We start from the raw sequence: 26088 nt of genomic DNA on the forward strand, positions 1-26088 counted from the left end.
TCGTTCGGCAAATTGTGAGGGTCTACTTAGCAATCTTAACTTTAGAAATGAAGTGTAGAATACAGTTTGCGAGCGACTGGACCCCATTCGTTTTAGTTTATTTTTTAAAACACTTTAACTCACTCCACTCTTTTCTAATAGGAGTAAGGTTGTGATTATTTGGTTAGACTTCAGCCAAAAAAAAAATTGTTAGAGCTAGAGCCTGAAACTGGAGCCTTACCGAACAATCCATTACTATTCACTACCACCTTTATCCCAAGCAAATGCATTGTAACGGAGATACTAATACTACTACGTCTGCATATGCGGTATGCCCAACAGCAACCTCAAAACTAATAGTAACTTGTTTGTTTTTGTTTTAGGTGAAATATTAAATGTGTAATTATAGGTGAGGGTGTATGTATTGTGAGCGTGTACAAGTTTGTACTGTTTTCTTAAAAAGAATAATTAGCGTAATAGTACTTGTAGTTCATTACGGTGGTTATGAAAATAATACATCACATCATCGTATATATGCTCTCTTTTCAATAATCTATATATGCCATTATTTTTCTACCGGGGACTCCTTTTAGTGCATACTCATGCCTTAATTAGTATTCCTGGAATAAACTCATGAAACACGTGTACTTTAACCCTTTTTTAAGCGAGGCTAATAATACAACCGACTTGTTAGCTATAAGGTTATTTATAGTTTTCTTTTAGCCCGTCTATATAATAGTTAGCTCTTTATAATTAATATAGAACACACTTGTCTCTCTCACAGAGCTTATTGGTTATTGTGTCTAAGCTGACTGTAAGTTTACAGTCCGCTTCTCCTCTCTCTTTTCTTCTCCACCTTAGCATTTAGTCGGCTTATAGCCTATTATTATATTTGCTCTTATACCATGCATGAAATTAACCCGTTACCTAGCTGTAAAATAAAATAAACAATGAAATTAACGACTGTTCTTATGGTTTGTTGTTGGCAGGCGGCTGCAAGTGTTCTTCATACTCTGAAAGCCGTGGGCTGAGGAAGTGGTGGTAGCTGACCTGCATGAAGCAAAAAAGTGGTGTCTGACCAGGAAATCACGAATTTATCAACATGGCCAATCAAGCAATATTCAGCCATGCTGAATACATTAAGAGACCACTTGGAAATCTCTAAAATACGGCTTGACCTGTTAATTCGATCTGTGCTTTGCTCCAGGCCGCAAAATATGAGTTGTTGTAACGAACTGGAATCAGCTAGAATGACAATATAGCACTCAACACACGCAACAAAATTTCACAGGCTGTCTGTTCGTAGGGATGTACTCGTTCATGGAAAAAAAATTATACCGAAGCCTATAGCAGGCTATATTGCGTCAGGACTAGGGTTTACAATATCAACAATAAATAGAAAAATACGTATGTTTTTTAAAATACTAAACGATGCGTTTTCTAAAAAAAAACTATAGGAAAGTTGCTTTTAAAAATATATTATTCTATTTCTCAAATTTAAAATGATTAATACTAGGGCAGCGCTCAATAATTCAACAAGTTCTTACTAGAGTGGTGCCCACAAATATTACATACATATAGATAAATTTTTAATATGACTTCAGTGGGATCAGGGATGTACCGCTGGTTTTTATTTATTAGAGCATGTGCTAGAGGATGAATTCACAGGAATGTGAGTGTGATGTTGCATTTGCAGTGGTGCGTGTTCGTCTACCGTGTAACTTAAAAAAATAATATTTTGTTTTTCAATTTCGTGCCTAAACGGAACCTCGAGATCCGGATTCGAGTCGAGTCCCCCGTCCGGCCGCGAAACCGAGCCTTCTGACCACCGCCGAAACCAAATCGGGCCCGGACGCGCCGCGTCGTGTTGGGCCTGGACACTTCCTGCCAAGTCTACCAATAGTCCTCGTAGGCCCAACCACTAACACCGTCCTGATTCGTCCAAGGGTTTAAGCATCTCGTCTCGTCGCCGAAACTCCGATCTCTCCGCACCCCCCAAAAACCCTAACCCGCCATGGCAACCGCCGCCGCCTCCTCCTCAGCTCCTCCTCCTCCTCCCCAACCCGCGGAACCCGCCGCCGATCCACCGGCCAAGGAAGAGCCCCAGAACACCACGGCAGATGCGGCGGCGCCCGTCAGCGACGCGGGGGCGGCGGTGGCGGCGGAGGAGGGGGAGACGGTGATCCTGGACGCCGCCGCCGGGGAGGGGGATGCGGAGGGGGAGGAGGAAGGGGAGTGCGGGTTCTGCCTCTTCATGAAGGGCGGCGGGTGCAGGGAGGAGTTTGTCGGGTGGGAGAAGTGCGTGGAGGACGCGGAGAAGGCCGGCGACGACGTCGTCGAGCGCTGCTACGAGGTCACCGCCGCGCTCCACAAGTGCATGGAGGCCCACGCCGAGTACTACCACCCCATCCTCAGCGCCGAGCGCGCCATGGCCGCCGACCTCGAGGCCGCCAAGGCAGACCAGGCCGCCGAGGCCTCCTCCGACGCCGCCGCCTCCTCCTCGCAGCAGCAGCAGCCGCCGCCAACGGAGGAAGAAGCTGCCGGCGAGAAGAAGCAGGCGGAGGAGGAAGCGGTGGTCCCGGAGAAGCAAGATGTCGAGGCCTGATTGGTCAAAACGGTGGGGATCTTGAGAAGAAATTTTTTTTGTGAGGGATCGATCTGAGGCGTTTCAGATGTGAATTCTTTTCTCTTTTTTTTTTTCGAGGATTAATTAGTTAAACTTTGATCCATGAGACGGATGGAGAGGGGGATGGATCTCTCCAAGAAAATGTCAAATTCATTTTTGGGTGGAAACTATACACGAGTTCTGAATTATACGGAGATCTCATGCTCTAATAATGTGATGTTTTGATTAGATTAACTGACATGGATTATTAATAGCTTTTTCAATAGATCATCCTATATATTTGCTCTCCATCCATGTGTCAATATGCTTGAGCTCCTGTGCTGATGTTGCGTACGTTGCAATGCAGTTTCTGTTTAGCAAACAATTGACAAGCGATTGCGCTCCATCTGATTGTTACTTTGCTAACTTGTGTCTTGTGATAACTGATAGTGATATTTGATTCGCTACTACTCTCTAGCAAATTATCCGCGTTTTATATGAATTTCAGCAGGGCAGTGAATTGGATATATGGATTGCGTAAGTTTCAAGTGCATAACATTCTTGTTGCAATGCTAATTGCTAAACGTTGCTCCTTCAAAACTTTCAGATCAGTGGCATCGGAGTTCTTTTTATGGACCCAAACCCATACTTCAAACCTTCTATTAAGTAAAATTTGGTGCGGTTAATGTGATTTGCCATATTTTTGCTCCTTAATGGATTTGCTTTCATGCTTCAAACCTCAGTCCTGCAGGCAATCCCCGCTGTTCGTTTTAGCCACTGCCTTCATGTGTCTGCAAACTGGAAAAGTGATCTATCTGCGTTAATTCAACAGACCACGTTGTGTATCGAACACTTTTAACAAAGGAAATAATATTGTCGTATCAATATCTTCCTCTATATTGTTGTACGAAATTATCTTCCTCTCATTCTTTTTTTTTTGAGAGAAATCCTCTCATTGCAACTGATCGTAACAAACCTCTCAGTTCATAACCTAATAGAACATTCATAAGGTTTCATCCTTTCAGTCAAATGCTATGAAAGCTAGCATCGAAAAATAGCCACATTGCGTACCATTCCAAATTTCCAATACAGAATTACAGATGGCCATAACAAGCAGCAGAAGATGAAACAAAATGGATAAAATGTAGTTTGACTTTCAACGACATCTTCAATTACCGTAAGCTAAAAAAGAGAATGAAGTCGCACAGAGTGCCGCAAAAAAACATTAACCTGTAACGGTAGCAAAATTGACGGCAGGTTTCTGGAACACCCGAACAACAGCAGATCCATCAGCGCCATCATTTCCAACCCTCCATGAACGATCCTTCTTCCTCTGGGGTTTCTTGTGATGCTTATAGGATGCCTCTTTCTTCTTCTTTGTAGAGTTCTTGGACACTTCACTGGCCAGGTCGAAAGATTCAAGGTCACTTAGTACATGACTAATGTTTGGATCAGCTTGACTGATTTCCTCATCTTGTTCATCAGAAGCACAATGATCTGTTGTGGCACCTACTGCAGTATCTGAGCCTTCAAGGTCAGTGGTTTCCTCTGGGTCAGTTTCAGAATCTGTATCACCAGGGGGAAGCTCAAAGTGTGGGATCTTTCCATCTAAGTAATCCTTCAGAATCTGTCTAGCAGCCCTAGTCTCATCAGGCAGCCCAGCATGACTGACATGCCCTCGAGATGTGCAGTACGCCCGCAGCAACTCAGCGGCAGTTGGTGGTCGGGACAGTTGTTCATATGCCTTGGGCTTTGGCAGGGTGATTTTATAAATCTGTTCTAGAACATTTCTTGGCACACGATTTGCCACCACTTGAATAGCGCCCCTATGCTTTGTCATCCTATCAATTGGCAAGACACCACAGGCTACCATCTCATGCCTTGAGCTTGAAAAGGAAGGGAAGACCAGACCTGGACAATCACAGAGAATGAGTTCTTCTGAGATTACCAATGTCTGAAAATGCTTGGTCTTGCCAGGTGTAGAGGTTACACCAGTTCTCTTCTGGCCTACCAAAGCATTGATGGTTGAACTCTTCCCAACATTTGGATAGCCTACAAATCCAACAACCACATGCTTGGGTCGTGTTGAGACAGAATCTGAACGACTAGATTCATGACCCTCTTCAGCTCTTAATGCTCCCTTTTGGTTCACAATATACTCAGCTTCACCCTGCAATCTCACCAAGAGTTCATCCCGGCCATATATCTTGGTGTCAAGATCTGCTGTATTCCAGTTTTCCATGGAATAGCTGCTCAACTTCTTTCCCTCTAAATCAGCAGTAGCAGCTTTGGCAGACCAGAACAGATAAAGGATATCGTGTTGCTTAAAGTATTCTGCCCATCTCTGTCTGCAATTTTTTTTTCAATGAGAAATTACTGTATGGATCATCGCAGACACTAAAGGCATTTAGAATATTGAAAAATGCGCTTGTGTGGTGTTACTAACCTGACATTCAGTGGTAAAAGATCAGCCTTGTTTACAAGAAGCAGTGTTCTCTTGTGCTCATCAATTTCCTGTGCGTATACCTTACAACATACATAAAGACATGTCAGAAGACAACACAAAACTGCAAAGATCCACACAATAGTGAAAGCTTACACAGTTATATCTCTTCTATGCTATTATTACAAATCATATTTATCACAAAGAGGGAACACCAGAAACTAATGAATTACACTAACCCTAGCACCACATGCTATCAGCACAGAAACACACGCAAGGAAGTATTTAAGCCTTATGCTGTTGGTAGACAATAAAACAAAGAAATCAAACAGTACAACATCTGCGATATGAAGGTAAACTGAATTTACAGTTGTATCATCGCGCCCGTCAGGTTGTGCCTTTGTGATTTGCCAGTGCCTGAGCAACTTAAAATCTTAAACACTAACGTGTCTAGGAATGAATGCAACGAGATGTGGGACTACTGAATATGCTGTATATCCAATATCGTGATTTTAATATTCAAGTGCCTGAAATTTTCATGGTAAATGGGCATTCAGCTAATGCTTCCAGATAACCATAGAATGTAATAAGGTTATAATCAGTAGTTGCAACTTGCAAGAGGCTGGATATGTAAATTACCAATCATCTAAAAGTTTATCTTAAACCCAAAAAGAGTAGTCAAAAGAAAAATACTGGAATCTTGGGAATAAGTACCTCAAGATCAGGGCAGCGGTAGAACAAGGGATCTCGAGCATCAACTACCATGACCAGCTTCAAGAAAGAAGGAAAACAGAAGTCAAGCACTTCCACATAATTTCCAGAACTGTCAGCTCATTCAAAGATAAGCAACATACAGTTGGACAGAAAATTAAAAGCTACTAGGATAATGAATAAAACAGACTATAATATAACTACAGGATACATTTGTTATGCTGTTAGCTGCTAAGCAACTCAGAAATTTCAAATAGGCCACAATTGAATAGGGAACAAGTTTTAATGTTGAAAAAAGATATATGATGAAATGTGGTAAAGTAGTAACGTGTCCATATTTGAACTGTAACATAGTCTTCTCATGCATACGCACTCACCAGATCACTGCGTTCAAGTACTCTCCAGAGCTGTCTCCAGATATCAATGTTCTTCTCAAAAGGGGTAAGGACAAGTTTTTCGTTCTCTTCCAATCTGCAGGAGAAAAAAAGAATCTTTTGGTATATAAAAATAAACAGAACGATAGGCAACATCATGCTTGACTTTGATGCACCAGAAGCTCACTGCGCACACATTCAAGTTACGAGTTTCAACTTTTCTTAGTCCAAGAAGGAAAAGGATATATTGTACACAATTAGATACAGGCCAACATTTCACTTGTTGCCAGTGTAATATCTAAATTAAAGAAGTAGAAAGGAATCCATCCCAAATTTTCATAACCAAGCATAAGTAGCTGTCCAAATATTATTTTTTTGGCACATAAACACAACAAACATTGGAAAACATACAAGAATCAGCATAATAACCAATGAAACCTGACCAACCTTGCGAGGTTCCTCCGCCACTCCAGGAAGGCCCGCTTCTCGTTGGCGTCGAGCTCCTCCACCGTCATCTGGGGAGTCCATGGCGGTCTGAAATCGAGAACATCACATCCACCTATACATCACTGACCCAAAATTTACAAGACGAGAAGAAAGAGAAGCGCTGCTGAGCACCCACCGGCGGGGCACCTTGAGGCTGCCCGCGTGAAGGGCCTCCTGCTCCTCCCGCAGCCACCGCCTCTCCTCCTCCGTCTCCACCGTCCCATCCCTGCAGCGCAAAGAAGCGCCCGCGCCCGCGCCCGAATGAGCAACCCGCTTCAGAGACATTTCGTCGAACACTTAGGATACCCAACAAAAAAAGTTCGTTTAAGATGTTACAGATCGATGAGCCCGGAGCCGAGCGAGGCGGAGAGGGCGACGTCGCCGGCACCGTCGCCGCCACCACCACCGAGGAGGAGGTCTTCCTCTGCGGCGCGCTGGAGCACGGCGTCGATGTCGCTGACCTCGATGACGGACTCGAGCGGCTGGCGCGCGCGGCGGGCGAGGGCGAGCGCGTGGCCCCTCTCCTTGGCCGCCGCCGCGGCCTTGTTCCGCTGCCGGGTCAGCGCGCGGCCGAGCCCCTCGCCGCGGTCCTTCCTCCCGCCGCCGCCGCCGCCTCCCATCTCCACCTGCTCGGCGTGGCGGCGAAGTAGGGAAGGAGAAGAAGAGAGAGACAGAGAACTCTCGGCGGCGCGAATCGAAGGAAGGGTGGCGAACGAAGCGGAGGCGAGGCGACGAGACGAGGCGGTGGTTTTTGTGGGCCGAGTTGGCCTACGGCCCAGCCCAACTTCTATGGACACGAGTTTTGAATTTTTAAATTTATTTTTTTAATATTTACGAAAATATTATATCGGCGAAAAGATTTACAAAAATAGACTCTGCCGCTCTCCATTTGGGCGGCAAGCCGATGTGGCACACGGACGCATGACGGTCGTTTTGGGGGGCTGCGAATTTTGTGGCCCCCTTGCTGCCCTCTGTGTGGGCACAGAGGGCGGCAAGGGGTCTCCGTGCAAAATTCGCAAAAGTGGCAAGGGGCTAAGATGTAAAAAGAACTAGCCAATTGTTTTTTTGGTAGGGCAAAAATTGCATTTAAGGGCGGCAAGGGGCTAAGCGCAAAATGCGCACACGGCGCCGTCACGATGATGTGTGCCACGTCAGCTTGCCGCCCAAATGGAGGGCGGCAGGGTCTATTTTTGTAATCTTTCCGCTGATATAATATTTCTGTAAATGTTAAAAAAGATAAATTTAAAAATGAAAAAAATTCCACGAGTTTTCATCTGCAAACTTTACCATTTTCATTTTTCCCATAAGAAATTTGTTTATACTTAAAAATATTGTATTATCAACGTGTGTAGCATGCCAAACATAAACATCAAGTCTTTTTTTTCATCCTAGTTTAACCATTTAGAAATTATATTTAAAAATTTGAAACATAAATTTATTTTATTTTGCGGAGCAACTACTATAAAAAGTTTTTGTACGAAACAATTAGTAGTTTGAAATGTGTGCAAATGAAAATTGAGGAAGTAGCCAAGCTGATCCTCACTTTTAGAATACTGTGTATTATCAAAGTGTGTAGCATCCTAAATATAAACATGAAACTTGTCATCGTAGTTTAACCATATAAAAATTATTTACGGTCAAAATTAAACAAATGAGTCGTACAAGTACTTGCAAACATAGGTTTATCATTGCATAAAACAATTTTGAATTCTCAAGATGTTCCATGTGTTTTGCGATGTAAAATTCTTTATACAAGTTAATGTCATGGCATGTATTGCCTTTTTTTTTCTAGTTTTTGTTGTCTTGAAAAGTATTGAACATCTATATGTAACTAGGTGAAACCCCGCGCATTGCTGCGGGAATTTAGTATGATAATAATAAAAAAATAACGTGTAAGATAGCTAGATAATATCAGATTAAGTAAATTAATATGATTTGTGATAATTTAAATTTAAATAGCATGTAGAATGGTGATTCAAACGGAAAAAGTAAGGTAGTATGACTTTTTGGAAGAAGAAAAGTAGGGAGATAGTTTGGACCGTAGATTAATCATCTAAAGGCTAAAAATAATTGATGTGATATGACTTAATTAGAGGAAAAAAGGAGAAAGATAATTTGGACCATAGATTAATCATTTAAGCACTAACTAAGTAAGGATGAACTATATAAGTATATAGGATATCATAGAACATAATAAATATACATTTAAACATTATGTGAATTATGTTGGATGATAATTTAACATGTTTGTATTTGAAAAGCTCTTAAATTATAAAAACTATAAAGATATAGCATGTTTGCATGATGTTTAAATGTGATGATTGTTAGTGGATGATGATGTGGTATCTTTGCATGTTAAGCTTAAGAATTTAGTGGGGGGTTAGTAAGATAGGATGCACATTTGGGAGGCAGCAAGCCAGCAAAAGAGTATGTGATTTTTTTCTTAGTAAATTTCATAAAACTATATTCAACTTTCACACCATAGGAACTTTGGTACGTGGGCCGTAACCTCAAGCATTATGATCCGAGCGTTTCACAAAAGCACGTTATTAATCATCTTGACTTTAATCTGCCATACTTTTAACTTATACAATCGCACGTTTATGAACATTTTATCCACCATATAAATGTTAAATGTGCTTTGTTTATTTTGATATAGGTACATGTCAAAATGGTTAATTGTGTGATTTTGGGAAACTTTAGAAGTATAATACTTAGCTTTATGTGTTACATGCTAAAATAATTGTGGTTTGTGTAACTTAGACCTAATATGTGGGTTTAATAAAAAATACTCATTTTTTTTATAGGATCTAGCATTTTAACTGAAGTTTCAGCTAAAATTTTAGACCTACTCCCAAGAATAGCTCAAATGTTAATTTGAGCCTTTCACTTCCTAAAACTTTCATAGCGAATACCATGTCACCAAATCATATACACTCTACTAGCTCACTATTACCATAGAAACAAGGTCATAAATCATTCATCAACATTGATATCGACAGTCACAGTATCTCACTGGTCTCACACACCCAAACCAGACAAAACTCCAGCTTAATCACTCCAACAACAAGCAAGCAAGCAAGCACATAGTTTCACTCACAGCTGTTGCAAAGCTTCAAACAGACTCCAGTTTATTCAGACAAAGAGCAACCTGACACCACAGAGTCCATACTACTAATTCATAGCCAGTAATTACCAAGTACTACTAGTTGCTTAATCAGAACACTAACCATAATTTACAGGCATATGGGTAAGCCTCTCCTCCATCACATCATCATCCCTGATCGAGACCCCAGCACTAGAGAAGTTTCAGGGACAGTTTTGGTAGGTGACGAGGAGAGTTGCTTGCAAGAACCCCAATGCAAGTAAAGAGCCAAGAATGATTTGCCTACAGGCAGCCAAAGCTGATGGTGATCGATCAGCAGCAGCTCTGGGCACGCCTGGAGATCCCCGCCTCAAGGCTGTCACGCCTTGAGGAGCTCGCAGCAGCCGTCGCCGGCAGCCGTGGCCCACCTGAAGGGGGCGGCGACGGCGGCGGCGGAGTGTGAGGCGTGGTCGCCGCCGCCGCCGCCGCTGTCCATGATGATCGGGAGCGGGGTGAAGAACGGCGTGCGGAGGTGGTGGTCGATGCTGTTGTAGTGGTCCGCCGCGTCGGCGTCGTCATGGCGGTGGTGGTCGTACATGCCGCCTCCCGGCGACGACACGTCGGAGCCGGAGAGGCTGGACGCGCGGCCGGCGCCGCCGCCGCGGGAGCCTGGACGACGGACGACGTCGGCGGGGCTGACGAGGGACGCGAGGGGCGTCTTGCTGCTGCCGCCGCATCCGGCGGCGGTGGCTTCTTTCTTGGTGTTGAGGAAGCGGCCGCCGGAGCCTCTGGCCCGGCGCATGGCGTGGCGGTGGCGCGACTCGTGGAGGTAGGGCTGCACCATCAACGAGCAGCAGTATATGCGCTGAGATTTGAGAACAAACTCAACAAAAGGAACATTTACATCATACTCAAATTATATTACTCACTTCGTTCTCGAATACTCCCTCTGGTTACATCATTCTTACGTTTTAGTAAATGACATGTTCTCCAAAGTATATTTTTAACTATGTTTTTATATTATAATATATACAATAAACAAATATATTTTTACTTTTATTATAATACTTTGTAAGATAAATTTATATATATTGTTCTAGTGCCTTTAAACTAAATATTGATAGTAAAAGTTATGAAATTTTGATCTTATTCTTATCTAAAATGTTAAGAATTATGAAACTGGATAAAGTAACTTACCATAAATTTCTTTTACAGCATAATATTGTGATGAATGAAGGTTGTATGACTATATTTTTAACATTACACTCTACATATTTTCAAGAAGAAAAATACAAGCGGTCAAAGCTTCCAGTGTCAATTATTCGAGGGAGTAAATTAAAAGAAAAAACTTTTGTCTTCACCACCAAATTTCGTTACCATATACTCGTAAAAAGCTGTAATTTTTTTTAGATGGCAAACATACAAAAATCTGTAACTAAAAGTGTATTTGCTAAAACATTTTTCACAAGCCATTTGATCAAGCTATTTTATTCATAAAATTACATTGGCAAATGGGGACTACTAGAAGGAGGCTGGGGTTCTGACCTTCCTGCCTTTGACCAGCCTGTTCTCCCTCTGGGCCTTGGCGCGGGCACGGCGACGGCGGAGGATGCCTTCGTACTGCTTCGCGTTGACATAGATCGGTGCATCGGCTGGCGCGTTCAGCGGCAGTAGCATTCGCCCGCCACTCTGCAAACACCCCCAAATGCAGGATGTCAGAGAAATATCATGTATCACAAAATTTTTCTCAGTATACTTCGTACAATTGTGATTCAGTGGATCAGTCTAATATCGCATTTGAAATGCTATTCCCTCCGTTTTATATTACAATGCATGTTGACCTTTTCTTTTCTAAATCAAACTGCTTTTAAGTCTGACCTCATCTACAATTACAATACCAAGTTAGTTTTTATTAAATCTAACATTGAATGTATATTGATACTATGTTTGTCTCGTGTTAAAAATATTGGTATGTTTTTCTTTTATAAATTTGGTTAAACTTAAAAGAATTTTGACTTTAAAACAAAAAAAATCTTATTATATGAAACATAGAAAATATTATTTAGTATAGGACAAAGCAACCCATACCATTGATTTCATCGCGTAGGTGGTCATAAGACCATAGCATTGGTCAATACAAGGATAGTTGGGAGAGACCTGAAACACATTTTAGTATGTTACCAATTAGCAAGCAAACACACTGATGGTACTATTCAGAAATAAATTTTTAGTAGTACAATCTGAATAATTTCCAACTGAACAGTGAACATGATAGCAGTTTATCTTTCTTTTCCACCTATCTGAAAAGTTTAGAAGAAAGGTTTACCATGGATTGACCAAGACCAAGCTCGAAATGGCCGTTGTATTCTGGCAACGGCGATTGCATTGCAATAGTGGCAGAGTGCTCTCTGTTCTTCTCTCCTGTATCTCCCGGCTCCAAATTACCTGAACCCCATAGTTTCTTAGTATAACAACACCAAGTTGTCCTACCATAGTTCATAAACAAAAACTTCTCTATGAATCCTTATATGCATAACTAGAGTGGAAACATTGGCCAGCTTGGATGAGAAAGATTTGGTAGCTGATTCTTCTTACCATGATTAATTTTCAGTGCTCCATGACAACATCTAACAGGTTTTAGAATGTCACCATTTCTGTCTTTTATTTTTCAAGTTCAATATATATTCTCTCAACCTTCAAAAGGGGCATTCATGCATTGTATTTTTTCCTTTTAGAAGCTTGCCACATTCTAAAAGATGCAGATCAACAACACGCAACAAATCTAGGCAATGTTCTGAATTATCCAACTGAAAGTAATTAAGTGTATATAGTCTCACTTTAGAGCATCAGAGCATTTTATAGGTCACCAAACGGCTGATGCTTCCTTATCTCAACTAAATCATTCTAGGACAGGTGATGTAAGCTTTAAATTATAGAAATGCATAATGTTTGGAGAGACGTGACTGCCACTCATGGAATCTGAAGAGAAGGCTATAATGTCTTGGCCTACTCTATTTTATAAGGTCATATGAGCTAAAAAGCTATTCAAGGTTCAAAACTGGAGAATCGTTGGCTTCTAAACCCTCAAGTATGTGCCGTATGTCCCCTGTCATATATTATTTGCTATATTTTTGTCAAGGACATGTTATTTCCTCATGTGGTATTCTTGGGTAGTGTTTGGTGGAAGATGTCCCCACAATGAGACCTTGTTCTTGTGTTTTTTTTCCAATGGGCGAAACGACGAGGCGAAACAATTGCTCCCCTCAAAAACATAAAAAAATACCGAACAATGCAATGTCTTGTTCTTTTTTTAGATGACAAAAATTTGCAATAGTCATAGAACTAATCAAACAAGATTGCAAAATATTAGATTGACCAATTGTTACAGTGCCATGGCCTTCAAATACATTACATACCTCAATCCTGATTCCCCCATTTTCTTGACTTATTCAAGGGTTGGGAGCTTAGTTGATTCAATTATTTGTTCCTTTTTGATCCTATAGGTTTATAAGCGATTTTTTTTTTAAAAAAAAACAAAGAATGCCCACCACCACCGGCAAGCCTTGCAACAGGAAACATCAAATCAAATGTCAGTGAATGCGCCTACATGTGAAGCATGACAAACAGTGTTGTCCATGTAACTAAAGGGACCACCAAACAGTGTTTGGACCCAAAAACATCTGGGAATCAAAGTTATTACCCTCTTCAGTTCATGCAACATTCATATGCAAATCCATCTAGTTCATGCAAGATTTTCTCACAAATCAATTGCAGAAGAAACCTCAATTCTTTCAAAAATATGTGTAGCAATCAAGCAATAGCAAACTGCTCACTAACCATCACTCCATCAGAGAACTTGCTATTACTCCTTTCTATAAAAAGCTGGAGATTTCTCTTGGTAAAAAAAGGCTAACAATCAATCAGACTGTGAAATGATGCCTTGAAAATTCTTTGAGATTTCAGATTTGCAACCTAGAGAAAATAGGAGATAATCTAATAATTCCCTTGTGTTTACAGATCCAACCCAGCTATACATGCATGCCAAAATTCTTCATTTCAATTAATCACCTTTTTGATTTACTTATGCAAAGAAGAAAACGAAATTCACATAAACTTATTATTATTATCTGACAAAGATGAAAAAAAAAAAGAAGCAAAGAACCTCACCTGAAAACACCGAGAATTTCAGCACCTCAGGAGCCCCTCCTCCTCTCTTGGGCATCGCCGGCACCGCCGTCTTCTCCGGCTCCGGCGCCGCCGGATCCAGCGCGGCGCGGCCTCCGGGCACGACCTGGAACTGGCCGCCGTCGCGCAGCGCCGCCTCCTCCGGCGACGCCTCCCCGTACAGCAGCTGCGACCCCGCCCACCACGGCTGCTGCTGCTGCTGCGGTCCAGCTCCAGCGGCGGCGACATGGCCGAACCCCTCGTGGCTCTGCTTGAAGCTCAGCATCGCCGCCGCCACCGTCGTCGTCGTCTCCCTCGCCGAGGAGAGAGAGAGAGAAAAAGAAAAGCAGGAAGGCTCAAGGACGCAGGCGACAGCGACCCCTCCAATGGCGTCAAGAAGGATCTCAGCTTGAGGAGGAAGATGCTAACCGTCCAACCACCTTAAGACCAAACGATTAAACAAAAGCGGATTAATTTAGAGCCTTGTGATGATGCGCAAGCAGACGGTTAAAAAAAATTCGCAGGGATAAAGAAAATTCCCAGGAGCCGAATCAGAAGGGGAGGGAAGAACAAGAACTGAACAGATGGAAGAACATGTATACTCCACTTGGCAGGGTAAACCGATGAAATAATCTCAAAGAAAATAAAGAGCAACAGATGCTCGCAGAAAGCCAAGAAGAGAGAGAGAGAGAGAGAGAAACACATTTTTAAGCAAAATAAATGCTTGATTAATTGTTCTGAACCAAAAATCAAAGGAACCGAGAAGAAGAAGAAGAGGAAGAAGAAAGGACACACCAAGATCAGCATGAAAAGAAGGGAAGGACGGCGAGATGTATCCATATCCATGTTACATGTATGCTATGTCCTAGAGTAGTATTACTACGGAAGAGGATTTAGTACAAACCAAAGCAAGAACAGGGCAGACAGCTGAGCCGAGCACAGTGGATGATGCACGAGGATGAGGGGAAGCCAACCCCCAGCTAGCCAGCCAGCCAGCAAGCAAGCAAAGCAAAGCTCTCACTCACATTTCAGCAGCAGGAGGCCATCTAATAATGGCCACGAGAGGACAACAACAGTATCGAACAGCAACGGCAAGAGAGAGAGAGAGAGAAAATCCACTGTAGATAGAGATATATATAGAGAGAGAAACAGAGAGAGATGCAGTGCTGTATATAGATGCAGAGCTCAGCTGCTCACCCCTCTCTCTCTCTCTCTCTAGTTTCTCTCTCTTCCTGTTTGAGGTAGAGAGATGGCCACCAACCCTTCCTCAACGGCGATGGCCATCCATTTACTTTGCTTCTTTTGTGCAAAGTGGTGGCTGCTGCCACTGCTGCTTTTGGATCACACCCTCTCCTCTTCTCTCCTCTTCCTACTCCTTGGGGGTGTGTGGGCTAACTTGGGTAAGATTCCCAGACGGGTCGAGCCGTGTAATTACCAAATTAGTCATGCTGCCGCCGCTGGTAGCTACTATCTTCTTTTATCTTTTTTTACCTATATAGCTCCTGCCATTGGTGTAGCAGTACACCTCTACTGATCTCATTCTCGTCTCATTTCCTCTCGTGGAAAAGGTGTAAGGGCGAATCAGATGATCAGCTATCCCTCTCTCTGCATTGTCACTGCACGGTAGGATTCACCTTTTCGATCGAAATTTGTCAAAATTCGATATAAATCGTTGTATCGGCGAGGGTCGTTATCCTGCCGTCCATCGGAAAGGTAAACCGGTAAACCCTGTTGCACGGTCACCGGCTGCGACCTTTTTCTCCTTTTCTGTTTTCTTAGTGTTTTCTTAATTTCTTCTTCCTCGGAAAATCCCTAATGGGTTGATCTCGAGCATGGAATTTGTTTTGATAATTTGTGCTTGTCACTATTAATTAAGCAAAAATAAGAACCTCTTGTTCTATCGTACATCGACGTAGGCGAGAATTATACCTCCTTTACAACGGAGGAATCTTGCGGGAACTAAAATAACTCCAATTAAATTCCCATGTTTTAAAGGATCAATTAATACATGGGAAAAATGTGTTTACGGGGATAGTGAGATTAAGAGCACCCGCAATGGTAAAGTAAGGTGCTATCTATAAAAGATGTACATCTCAACAATAGACTAGATTAATAGTAAACCACTTCAATGGTATGTCTACATGGGTATCTATAGCTCTCTAATCCATTGCCTCGTTTTTCTCTATAGACTATCTCCAGGTTAGTAGATAGCTTTGCTCTCTCTCTTCATTTAATTTCTTCCAAGTAGGAAAATATACTGACATGGATCTCTTGTAGAGAGCCTATAGATAGCCATTATGGGTGCCCTAATAGTAGCACAATTAATGGTGAAGAGAATTGTCAACGTTTAGCTCCCTACCAGATGTCTTTGTCATATTTCTTTTGGATGACTCGTCGTCTTACTTTTATATGATTTGCGGATATACGTCTTCTAACTAATTTGATGCTACAATGAGAAATTGTCTTATTGTCCGGTACTCTAGGTACAGTTAGGCATTGAGCATATGAACCTACTTGGGAAAGTAACCCTCTAGAATTGCACGGCATCAAATATATTCTTATTCCAAGATGACAATGAAAAATGCCTTGTGCACTATAGCCGTCTTGTGCATTGGAACAACATAAACATTCGTAGCATTCAGTACTCCCTCCTTCCAAAAACGTGGAAAGTTTTAGAGTTTAAATTTTGTCTCATATATGGCAACCCAAGATATATAAGGAAACATATCTAATGTACACAGGCTTCATATGCATGCTGCGTGCATACCAATAAACAAATGCCATAAAAATCTAGAAGAAAAATATATACTTTCAATAGTATTACACCTACGTCTAAAATCTTAACCTCAAATTCTTTATATTTTAGACATAACAAAAAAAATCTAACAATTTTAAGAATATAAATCTATCAGAAATTTGTCCTTTTTTCACTTTACGAAGGTTAAATTTGAAAATAAGATTTACGTAGATGTATAACTATTGAAAGTGTATGTACGATTTTTTTTAGAATTTTTTTAGTGATATTTATTAGTTGGTGTGCATAGTATGTACATATGAAGCCTTGTGTGTTTAGGATACGTTTTCGATATATAAAAGGTAACTTTTGACGCTAAACTAACCCTACCTTGGCTTTACTATAATTGGACCTACACATTACCCATTCTAAGAAGGAGAACATATATTTTTACCCCTATTCTTTATACATTGCCATACTCTAAAAATTATTACATTTTAAAACAAGTGAATCTGTGATTTTTTTTTGTTAGGGATGATGTGCGATCATGAGATCTTTTTTAATTTTGCGTGTATGTGGTTTCTTTCCTTTTTTTTCCTTGTGAAGGAGTATTTATAGTTTGAGTAAATTTTACAAAACTACAGATATTTTGATCTATCTATCGATAAATTATAGATTTAAGACATTGTATCACAAATTTTAGATTTAGCACTAAAGTTATCACAAAACTATAGTTTTAGAGTCAAATATCACAAAACTACACATTTAGTAAAAAAGAAATCAAAAACTACATGTATGGTTAGCACCAATTTAATCACAAAACTATAATATTTATAACTCTAGTGTTAGGGATTTAAACTCTATAATCTATTTTTGTGATAACTTCAATACTAAATCTGTAGTCTTATAATACTTAGTTTTAAATTTATAGTTTTATGATAACTTTGTTGTTAAATCTATAGATTTAAACTCTACACAGAACTGCAAATCAATACCTTGTTCTTTGGAAAATTTGGCCATAGCCTTTGTGTTCACTGAAGAAGATGGGCATCACACTAATTTTACAGGGATGAGCTGGTGGGGACTGGGGAGGACTATTACTACACCTTTTTCCACCATAATGGCTTTGTTTCTAAAAGCAATAACTTTTTTTTTCTACACTCCAAGAAGCTGTGGGACAGAAGATCCAACTTCAAGCCATCCGAGCATCCACCAGAGAAACAAAAGACTGTATCTCCTGGAGACTTTTCCAATGGCTCGTTGGTCCTACTACTGAGTTTTGATTCCAACAGCTAATCTTCCGGAGAATCTGTCCATATGCACCCATAATTAAAACCTAACTGCCTGGTCCAAAAATTTAGATTTTGGTAGCGCATGTCCATTCTTTCTTAAGACTATGACAACTAGGACATCGACATACTCTCATTTAGAATGATAATAGATTATTACAACAGATTATCGATTTGATTATAAAAGTAAATTAAATATTTTAAGAAACAAATTTAACAAATAGCTTAAATAAGTGATTTAAATAAATTATAAAATATGTTTTTAAAAATATTTTATAAAATATTTTTTATAAGAAAACATGTTTTTCAAAGTGTGGAGCAAATAATATGTTTTAATAATGAAGAAAACATACATCATTTCAGCACACAACATTAAGAATGGGAATATTCACCCCATGCACATGCATTTATCTGCCAGTCTATGAACTTGGTAAGTTGGGTTTGATTATTTTTTCGAAATTTAGTTCAAACGCATACACGTACGCATGTACTCTCTATTCGCATTAGCACCTCTGAGAGATAGGGTTATCGACGAATCTTAAAATTGATGAAGTAACCACAAACGCCTCGCTCTCGATGAATGCGTCGCCTTTAAAATTTTTTAAGGGTACATCTTAGCTTCATTGGTGAGTAGTTGTATGGGAGGGGTGGATGTTACACCACACCTCCTAGATTTGGGTCCTTTTCAACTTAATTTATTTTTCTTAATTTCTAAAGAAAAAATAGTTAGTTCTTGCTTCTTCCTAAGTGTTTATCAACTTTAGATATTTTTTTCTTGATATGTACATGTAATTGTTTTGGAGTTTCAAGGCGCAGGGGGCAATGCTATTTGTTAACATTTGCGCCCCCATTCCAAAAATATAAACATTTCTAAATTGTTTAGTGGAAATTAGGATTAAGAAGAAAAGAATTTGGTGTCCCTCGATAAATGAGGGAAGGTTAGAGATGTGTGAATGCTTGAGGTAGGATGGGAAGAAATTAAAGGGAAAGTGGTTGATTGGATAAGTAGTAGAGGGTGTTTGGTTGCCGACCACAGTTTACCATGTGTAAGGTTAGACGAGTTTAATTAACTTGGTAGCTGGGTGCCATAGTTGTGGCAATATTTTCTTTCAACAAATTAGATTTCACGTATCAATGAGTAAAAAAAAAGTATGGAAAGATTCCCTTATGCTTGCTAGGTGTGATAATGAAATTGACCGCCTCAGCTTAGACAGTGTGATGACTTTTGTTGGTACATGGACACCAAGTGTGGTTGGCAACTAAACATACTCATAGTTTGTGAAACAAATATTTGGATCCAGAAATATTTATATTTTAGAACGGAGGTAATAGATAATATTTATACTATAGCTAGTCTTATTTCTTTGCTATTCCTTAAATGCCATGAATATTTTTGATTTATTGGGTCCAGGTCTACCATGTCAGCCATTTGCTGAGGGAATTAATGGGAAGCTTATTTAGCACCATACCATAAATTCTTTATGTTTTATTTTACCTTTGACTTGTATTTGTAACAGCTAGATGTTGTCTGTGTTACTCCTAAATAAAGTCAAAATATTCTTTAGTTTGATACCTGGCTTTTTGAACCGTCTTTAAAGCCACTGCATATGATAGGGTTTTATTTTCTAACAATAAACCTCTCAAGAATCTCAAGTCATTAAATAATCCCATATCACCGCTAAAAAGTCTAACCCTTCTCAAATTGATCCAACCACCCTGCTCCCCTATATATGTCCCATCATCCATACTAGTATATATTAATATTGACCTATCACATGATCTTTAGTATTCTAAATACGATGACCACCTAGAATATTGTGTATATAGGCAATTACTAACCGTAATTTCAATGGAGTACTACTATAACTGCCATATTGAAATGATAGAAGAAAAATAGTCTCGAAATTTCAATATAGCAATATTATGATTGTTTACACCTAAATTTGGCATCTAGAATTAAAATAGGGAAAATGCCAAGGTTTGGACATTCTGCCGGTTTTCCTCTAAGAGGGCTGGTCTGACCGTCGTGTGTTGGCCGGCCAGACCGCCGCCAGTGGGCCGGTCAGACCAGCGGTATGTGGCCCGTCTAACCGGCAGAGTCCGAGTCAGACTCCATTTTCGTCGTGTCTCGGGTTTCCTTGCTCGGAAAGGCATGTTTCGTATTTCCATCTGTTTCTAGCCCGAGTTGGACTGGAGGAGGACCTGTAAAGGGCAAGACCAACCCCTATATAAGGGGCAAGGCTGGTTCATTGTAAAGACACAACCAACTATCAATCAATCGAATCATTCTTTTACTTTTGCTTTAGTTCTAGTTTAGTTTCTCTATCTTTGTTGATTTGCGCTGTAAATCATCCGCCGCCGCTGCGAGAGTGCGACACCTCTTTGTAGGTTTGTCCTGAAAACCTTCCGTTTTGTCCAAGAGACGGGTAGTTATCTATCAGTCTATCTAGATCGGCTCCGCTAGCCAGTTTAATTTATCAAAACCCATCTTAGTTTAGCTTTTACTAGATTGAGGTGGTTGGCGACTCTTAAGATCACTGTAAAGCGTTAGGTGGTGTGATTGTGCTTGTTGACTTTGTTGTTACGCATGACAACAGCTTAATATGTAACAGGAAACTTTATTGTATGAGGATGGAACAAAGGAAATAAAATAATAAAAAACTATTTTAGTGCATTAATTGTTAAAAGTCCTTTTGCCAACAATGATTTTGTTTTTTTTTTGCGGGGAACAATGATTTTGTTATGTTTTGTTATATTGCAAATTGCAATACAAAATAAGTGATCCGTGTGTATTCATATTGCTGTTCATCACCTGCAGAATACTTTCTTTTAAGAGAGAAACATTGCCTACTTGTACCAATCGAGAAGGACCTTATACGACATGTTCAAAAGCTTGGTACAGTGGTATATATAGACTCTTTATTTCATTTAGAGACTATGGCCCTGTTTAGATTCCAACTTTTTTCTTCAAACTTTCAACTTTTCCATCACATCGAACTGTCCTATACACACGAACTTCCAACTTTTCCGTCACATCGTTCCAATTTCTTCAAACTTTCAATTTTCGCGTGGAACTAAACACAACCTATCCTCTTATAACAATTGAAACGGCAAAAGGACTTTTAACAATTAATGCACTAAAATAGTTTTTTATTATTTTATTTTCTTTGTTCCATCCTCATACAATAAAGTTTTCTGTTGTCATGCGTAACAACAAAGTTTTCTCTCTTTCTCCTCCTCCTCTCTTTTATGTCAGCAAACTTGTTTTTGTTAACAACTCTAAACGCATGTACTTAACAACTAGAGTTCTGTAATGCCCCGATTTTCATTCAGGATTAAAAATCATTTAATAGTGCATTTTCTAGAAATTAAATAAAAATTAAAGCAATTTAATCAAGTGAAATAATAGGAGAATTAAAATTTTCCCTTAAAAATCATTGGCCGAGAATATTTTGCAATATTCTTTGTGCCCTAAATATTCTCTGAAATTTTCCCGTGAATTTTCGGAGCTCAAGAAATAATTATAATAATACAAAGTTCATCCAATCAATTTAAATAAAGAAAAAACAAATTAAAATTCCATCCTCTCCTTTTGGGCCGTTTTCGGCCCAATCCACCCCTTCCTCCATCCCCCCCCCCCATCCGGCCAGGCCGGCCTCCTTTTCCTCCTCGGCCCGCTCGGCCCTCTCTCTCAAAGTCTGCATTCCCCCCCAACCGGTCTCCTCTCTTCCTCTGGCTGACAGGTGGGACCCGTGGCCCCACGTGTCATCTCCTTCCTCCAGCCACTCCGCCGGTAACCGCCATTGCCGCCCACGCCGCCCACGTCGCCGCCTCTCCCACGCGGCCCATTTTCCCGCGCGTGCGTGGGCGCGGTCTCCGCCCACGTCCGCGCTGTTCTTCCCCCACTCCCTGTGAAAACCGCCGCCACCCCGAGCCCACTCACCCACGTCGCCGGCGCCCCTTTCCCCCTTCAAATCCGCCGCCAACCGGCCTCCCCGTTGACTCTCGAGGCTATAAAAAGCATCCCCGGCCTCCCCTCTTCCATTTCCCCATTTTCCCGAGCTCCCCGCGCTCTCTCCCGCTCTCCCCACGCGAGCCCAAGTGCCGCCACTCACCGGCGACCCTCCAACCGGCTGCTGCCACCGCTGCCGCCGTCCCCGCGCCGTGCCGTTTGCGCCGCCGGCCTCGCCGCGCGTTGCTGAACCCGTTCCACCGCTCCGCTTCCGCAATAAACCACCCGGGCGCCGGTTTCATCGTGCACCTGAGTCACAGCCGCCTCTCGTCGCCTTCAGTCGCTCGCCACCGCCACCCCCGTCGCTGCGCGCTGCGCCACCACCGCCGAAAGGTTCGCTGTGCCTAGCCGCACACCGGCATCCGCTTTGTTTCCCTAAATCGCCACCGCAACCACCCCTCCACCGTCGACCCGAGCCACCACCTCCGTGTGCCGACTGCAGCCACGTCGTCCCGCTGCTTTGGTCATCGCCAACCCACGCCGTCGCCTCCCTCGGCTCCGCAAGGACAAGGAGTTCCTCGGCCACCGCTCCCGTCGCCCTAATCCTGCTGGAACTCCACCTCCATCGCACACCGGTGAGCACCCGCTGTTTTTCTTTCTTCCGGCCGGTGATTCACGCCGCCGGGAGTCTCCTCGTGCCCTCCTAATCCCGCCATCCCCTTCCCCAGGTCCTACTGGCCCTCGGCCGTACCTCCGCCGCGGTCGGGAGTCGTCGGAGCGCCGTCCCCGACCCCAACCCGAGAAGCGCCGCTGCCAATCCTCGTCGTCGGCCGCCTTCCCGCCTTCGCCTCGCCGTCCCCGCCCTCTCAGTGAGCCCCTCTCCCATCCTTGCCGCTTCCCGTGTGTGCCACCGCATCCAGCGCTGCTGCTGCCCGCATGTTATTTGATATATGTCCTTTGTCAACCTTGGGTGAAAATCGACTAGCTTGTGTTACTTTGATGACCTAGCTAGAACTATATGCTTAGCCATGCTTAATTACCACTAGCTCAGTAGATGGGATAATTGCAGTATTAGACATGTTAGTATCATGATGAGCTGCGTGCTCGAGACATCCGGCCATGTTTCATGGTCGTAATTATCCAACTAAAATACGACTGAATGGTGGGCTGTGGGTGCATGGTTTTGCTGGTCGCACCCATGGCAAGTAAGGACCGGTTTGCGGGATGCACTGGAAGACATACAGCGCTTGCCACAAGCGGAAATGGGTAACTGCCTGACTTGAAGTATAGCTTTTCTCTGGCTGACGCATCCAGGCAAGGGTGGGCGTGATGGAGCGGGGCGGGCCCTGCGACAGCCTCTGTCGCTTCCGGATTCACCTATGCACGAGAGGGGACTACTCGCTGCCTGCTGGGGGTGGTGGTGAAACCTGAGGTGTGGTGTGCTTGGTCAGAGCGGGTTATATGAAGGGTCTTGTCACAATCACTCGACATGGTGACGTGTCTGGCCGGGCACGGTGACATGCCGGTGGATTGTGTCTTGTGGGTATAGTTGTGTACCTCTGGCCAGAGTAAAACTATTCGAATAGCCGTGCCCGCGGTTATGGGCGATCGACCAGAATCACCGTGATTAGTCTCACACTTAATAAATCGACCCAATGCACTGTAGTTCAGGTGGGTTGGTTGGGCCTGTTCAACGTGGTGTAGCGTTGATCAGTGGAGATTTAATATTACTTTAATTACTCAACAGTTTTACCGTTTTGCTCAATAAAATGTTTTACAATCGCCTTTATGCAAATAGCCACAAGCCATCCTTGTATCCCCTTACATGTCTGCATCATTGGTATGGCTTGCTGAGTACGGTGGTTGTACTCAGCCTTGCTATTATTCCCCCTTTTTAGAAGTGTAGTGCTTCTGAGCTAACGACGAAGTTAGAAGACCAAGGCTTAGACCCCAGTTGAGTTTTGTCTGTGGAGTGGAGCTGAAGCCTCGCTAGGATCGCCTTTTTCCGCTGCTGCTGCTTTTGTTTCGGTGTGAGGACTAAGTGCCTCTTTTGTAAGTATTTTACGCTTTATTTACGTTTGAAACTGTATATTATATTACTTGTCGTTTTGTGTACCCTAGCTGGTCCTGGACAGGGATTTAATATACAAAATAGTCTGGAAAGTTGGGCTAAATTTCTGGGCGTGACAAGTTCACACATGAATCCACATAAAAAAATAGAAATGAGATATTTGTATATATTTAATTAAATATGATTAACAGAGATTCAGAGAAAACCAGAAAAGAAAATAACATATATCTAACATGTTTGGTAGGTGAGAAATGCATGCCAAGAAGTCGAGTGAACTTCTGCAAAGAATTTTACCTATTTTCAGAGAACAAGAGCCCATGCAAAAGCCTCTGTATACGAGCAAGTTAATAGTATAGCCAACTGATAGCTCTAAAAATTGAATTGACACATCATCTATAGCTAATCAAATAGTCACTCTATCAACTAGTCTTTCAATAGCTAGATACCCTGCACTTTATTGCGGGATATATGGATGAATGCATATTATACATTATAAAAATGGTAGATGCATATGTTTAAATAATGTGAAAATAATGTGGAGACAATGATTTGACATTGCTCGCATATTGAGTTCTAAAAATACAATAACATTGTAAATGATGTTTGTATGATATTTAAAATACTCTAGATTTTTTAGATAATGGAATTAAATCCGGCCTTTGCTGCAATGAAGCTACAACCAATTATTACAATACTCTCTCAAAAAGAGCAAATACTCAAGCAACAAAAATAACTTAAACAATAAAGCCAACATATAAGGAGAAAACAATTATTGAAAAAAAAAATACTCTATTATTATTTAAAATAGTCTAGATAATAATTGCTAGTGGATGATGATGTTGTATTCTTGTATATGATGTAAAATACTCTATATAATAATTGCTAGTGAGCGATGATATGATGCACTTGTATATTGAGCTTTGGGATTTACTAGGAGTATAGATTTATGGCTCGCTACTGGTCAAGCATGCCCGTGAATAAAATATCCCTCTTGTGAGTAAGCATGGCAATAATAAAATATAGTGCTGATGGTCAACCTTACGATCTATTCTTACTAACTACAACATGTTCAGCCATATAAATGAGAAATGAAATGTCAAACATAGTAGGAAATTTAAATGCCAAGGGGGTTTCTAGCTACTTAATTTCAATTGAGTTGTCCACATGTATTCTACATCTCATTGATTTGCGTGATCACTGTGATAGAAAAAGGCTAAAAGGCACGCTCTAAAATCATCACTGACATGTGACATCAAGTAGCACAAACTACACAGTTCAAACACCTAATACTATATATTATCAAACTATTAGTATCCATAAAAGCAAGTTTAATAGTATAGCCCACTACTAACTCTAATTCATATATAGCTAATCTAATAGCCAATTTATACAATAGTTGCTTACTATACTATTAATATAGTATATGGTCCCACCTGTCATACATACACTGCGTCTTGTAGTCCGTACTGCAACTGATTACAGATCTATAGCTCACTGCTCTTCTCTCATCTTTCATCTCATGAAAATATGTTTATAGCTGGCTAATAGCCTGCTATTATAGCTGCTCTAATGCCCATGAGCAAAAAAAAAAAAAAAGGGAAAAAAACTTGTGCACTGAGCAACTACCTAGTAGAAAAAGGATAAAAAGAAGGCATGCCACCTGAAAACATGGGGCCATCTTGCATGTAAGCCCAATACACAAATTAACTAGATGAACTCGCCAACAGAAAAGATGATGGTGATCTTTTAGGGAGTGGATGATATAGTGGAACGCCAACCAGCCAGCAACCTTTAATTGCAGCAGAATCCTGTTCTCTTCTGAGCTTTTTAAAGCAAGAACTGCATGGCCAGCATATTAGATGAGCACCATTAATGGTGTTTGTTTTTGCACAATGTAATGCAAAGCTTCAGTGCATCTTTTGGTTATATAACTCTTGGTTAGGTCTACTATCTAATTGCTGTCATCACTGGAATCTATATAATATTTGTTCTTTCTATATAAGCAGTTTCAACGGGACAAAACGGTTGGACTGTACTTTTAGGACATCCTCCCTCCGTTTCAAAATATTTGACACCGTTGACTTTTTAACACATGTTTAATTATTCATCTTATTAAAAAAAATTGTAAAATATATAAAATTATATGTGTACATGAAAGTATATTTAACAATGAATCAAATGATATGAAAAGAATA

The 26088-nt window shown here is 41.3% G+C and overlaps 3 protein-coding genes across 5 annotated transcripts; 1 reads left to right on the forward strand and 2 right to left on the reverse strand.

Moving 5' to 3' along the window:
• Positions 1 to 1943: 1943 nt before the first annotated feature.
• On the forward strand, positions 1944 to 3163 carry LOC127768570 (uncharacterized). Its single transcript, XM_052294178.1, has one exon. The coding sequence runs from the start codon at positions 1994 to 1996 to the stop codon at positions 2582 to 2584; it is 591 nt and encodes a 196-aa protein (XP_052150138.1). The 5' UTR covers positions 1944 to 1993; the 3' UTR covers positions 2585 to 3163.
• A 468-nt stretch (positions 3164 to 3631) lies between these two features.
• Positions 3632 to 7314, reverse strand: LOC127768569 (GTPase LSG1-2-like). Its single transcript, XM_052294177.1, has 7 exons — positions 6935 to 7314; positions 6735 to 6824; positions 6560 to 6646; positions 6116 to 6209; positions 5742 to 5798; positions 5031 to 5110; positions 3632 to 4932 (listed from the first exon to the last, which is right to left on the reverse strand). Exons 1-7 carry the CDS (start codon positions 7216 to 7218, stop codon positions 3810 to 3812), a joined length of 1815 nt encoding a protein of 604 aa, XP_052150137.1. The 5' UTR covers positions 7219 to 7314; the 3' UTR covers positions 3632 to 3809.
• A 2250-nt stretch (positions 7315 to 9564) lies between these two features.
• Positions 9565 to 15195, reverse strand: LOC127768528 (nuclear transcription factor Y subunit A-2-like). Of its 3 annotated transcripts, none has more exons than XM_052294124.1 (6): positions 15045 to 15195; positions 13851 to 14287; positions 12010 to 12128; positions 11772 to 11840; positions 11229 to 11372; positions 9565 to 10548 (listed from the first exon to the last, which is right to left on the reverse strand). In XM_052294124.1, the coding sequence occupies exons 2-6, from the start codon at positions 14131 to 14133 to the stop codon at positions 10063 to 10065; spliced, it is 1101 nt and encodes a 366-aa protein (XP_052150084.1). In that variant the 5' UTR covers positions 14134 to 14287; positions 15045 to 15195; the 3' UTR covers positions 9565 to 10062. The 3 variants fall into 3 exon arrangements, with proteins under 3 accessions (XP_052150084.1, XP_052150085.1, XP_052150083.1); XM_052294125.1 differs by lacking the exon at positions 15045 to 15195 and adding an exon at positions 14752 to 15038 and having other exon boundaries at positions 9565 to 10518; XM_052294123.1 differs by lacking the exon at positions 15045 to 15195 and adding an exon at positions 14752 to 15038.
• Positions 15196 to 26088: the final 10893 nt, after the last annotated feature.

This window comes from Oryza glaberrima, chromosome 3 (genome assembly GCF_000147395.1).
Source record: "Oryza glaberrima chromosome 3, OglaRS2, whole genome shotgun sequence".
NCBI classification, from domain to species: Eukaryota; Viridiplantae; Streptophyta; class Magnoliopsida; order Poales; family Poaceae; genus Oryza; species Oryza glaberrima.

Bases quoted from the DNA above. Each gene is read 5' to 3' on its own strand.
- LOC127768569 (XM_052294177.1), bottom strand. From the start codon at position 7,218: ATGGGAGGCGGCGGCGGCGGCGGGAGGAAGGACCGCGGCGAGGGGCTC. The intron at 6,647-6,734 runs GTGGGTGCTCAG...TCTCGATTTCAG, and splicing joins AGCCTCAAGGTGCCCCGCCG to ACCGCCATGGACTCCCCAGA. The intron at 4,933-5,030 runs GTTAGTAACACC...AAAAAATTGCAG, and splicing joins CTTTTACCACTGAATGTCAG to ACAGAGATGGGCAGAATACT.
- LOC127768528 (XM_052294124.1), bottom strand. From the start codon at position 14,133: ATGCTGAGCTTCAAGCAGAGCCACGAGGGGTTCGGCCATGTCGCCGCC. The intron at 11,373-11,771 runs GTATGGGTTGCT...GGGTGTTTGCAG, and splicing joins CCTACGCGATGAAATCAATG to AGTGGCGGGCGAATGCTACT. The intron at 10,549-11,228 runs GTCAGAACCCCA...CTCAAATCTCAG, and splicing joins GGCTGGTCAAAGGCAGGAAG to CGCATATACTGCTGCTCGTT.
- LOC127768570 (XM_052294178.1), top strand. From the start codon at position 1,994: ATGGCAACCGCCGCCGCCTCCTCCTCAGCTCCTCCTCCTCCTCCCCAA.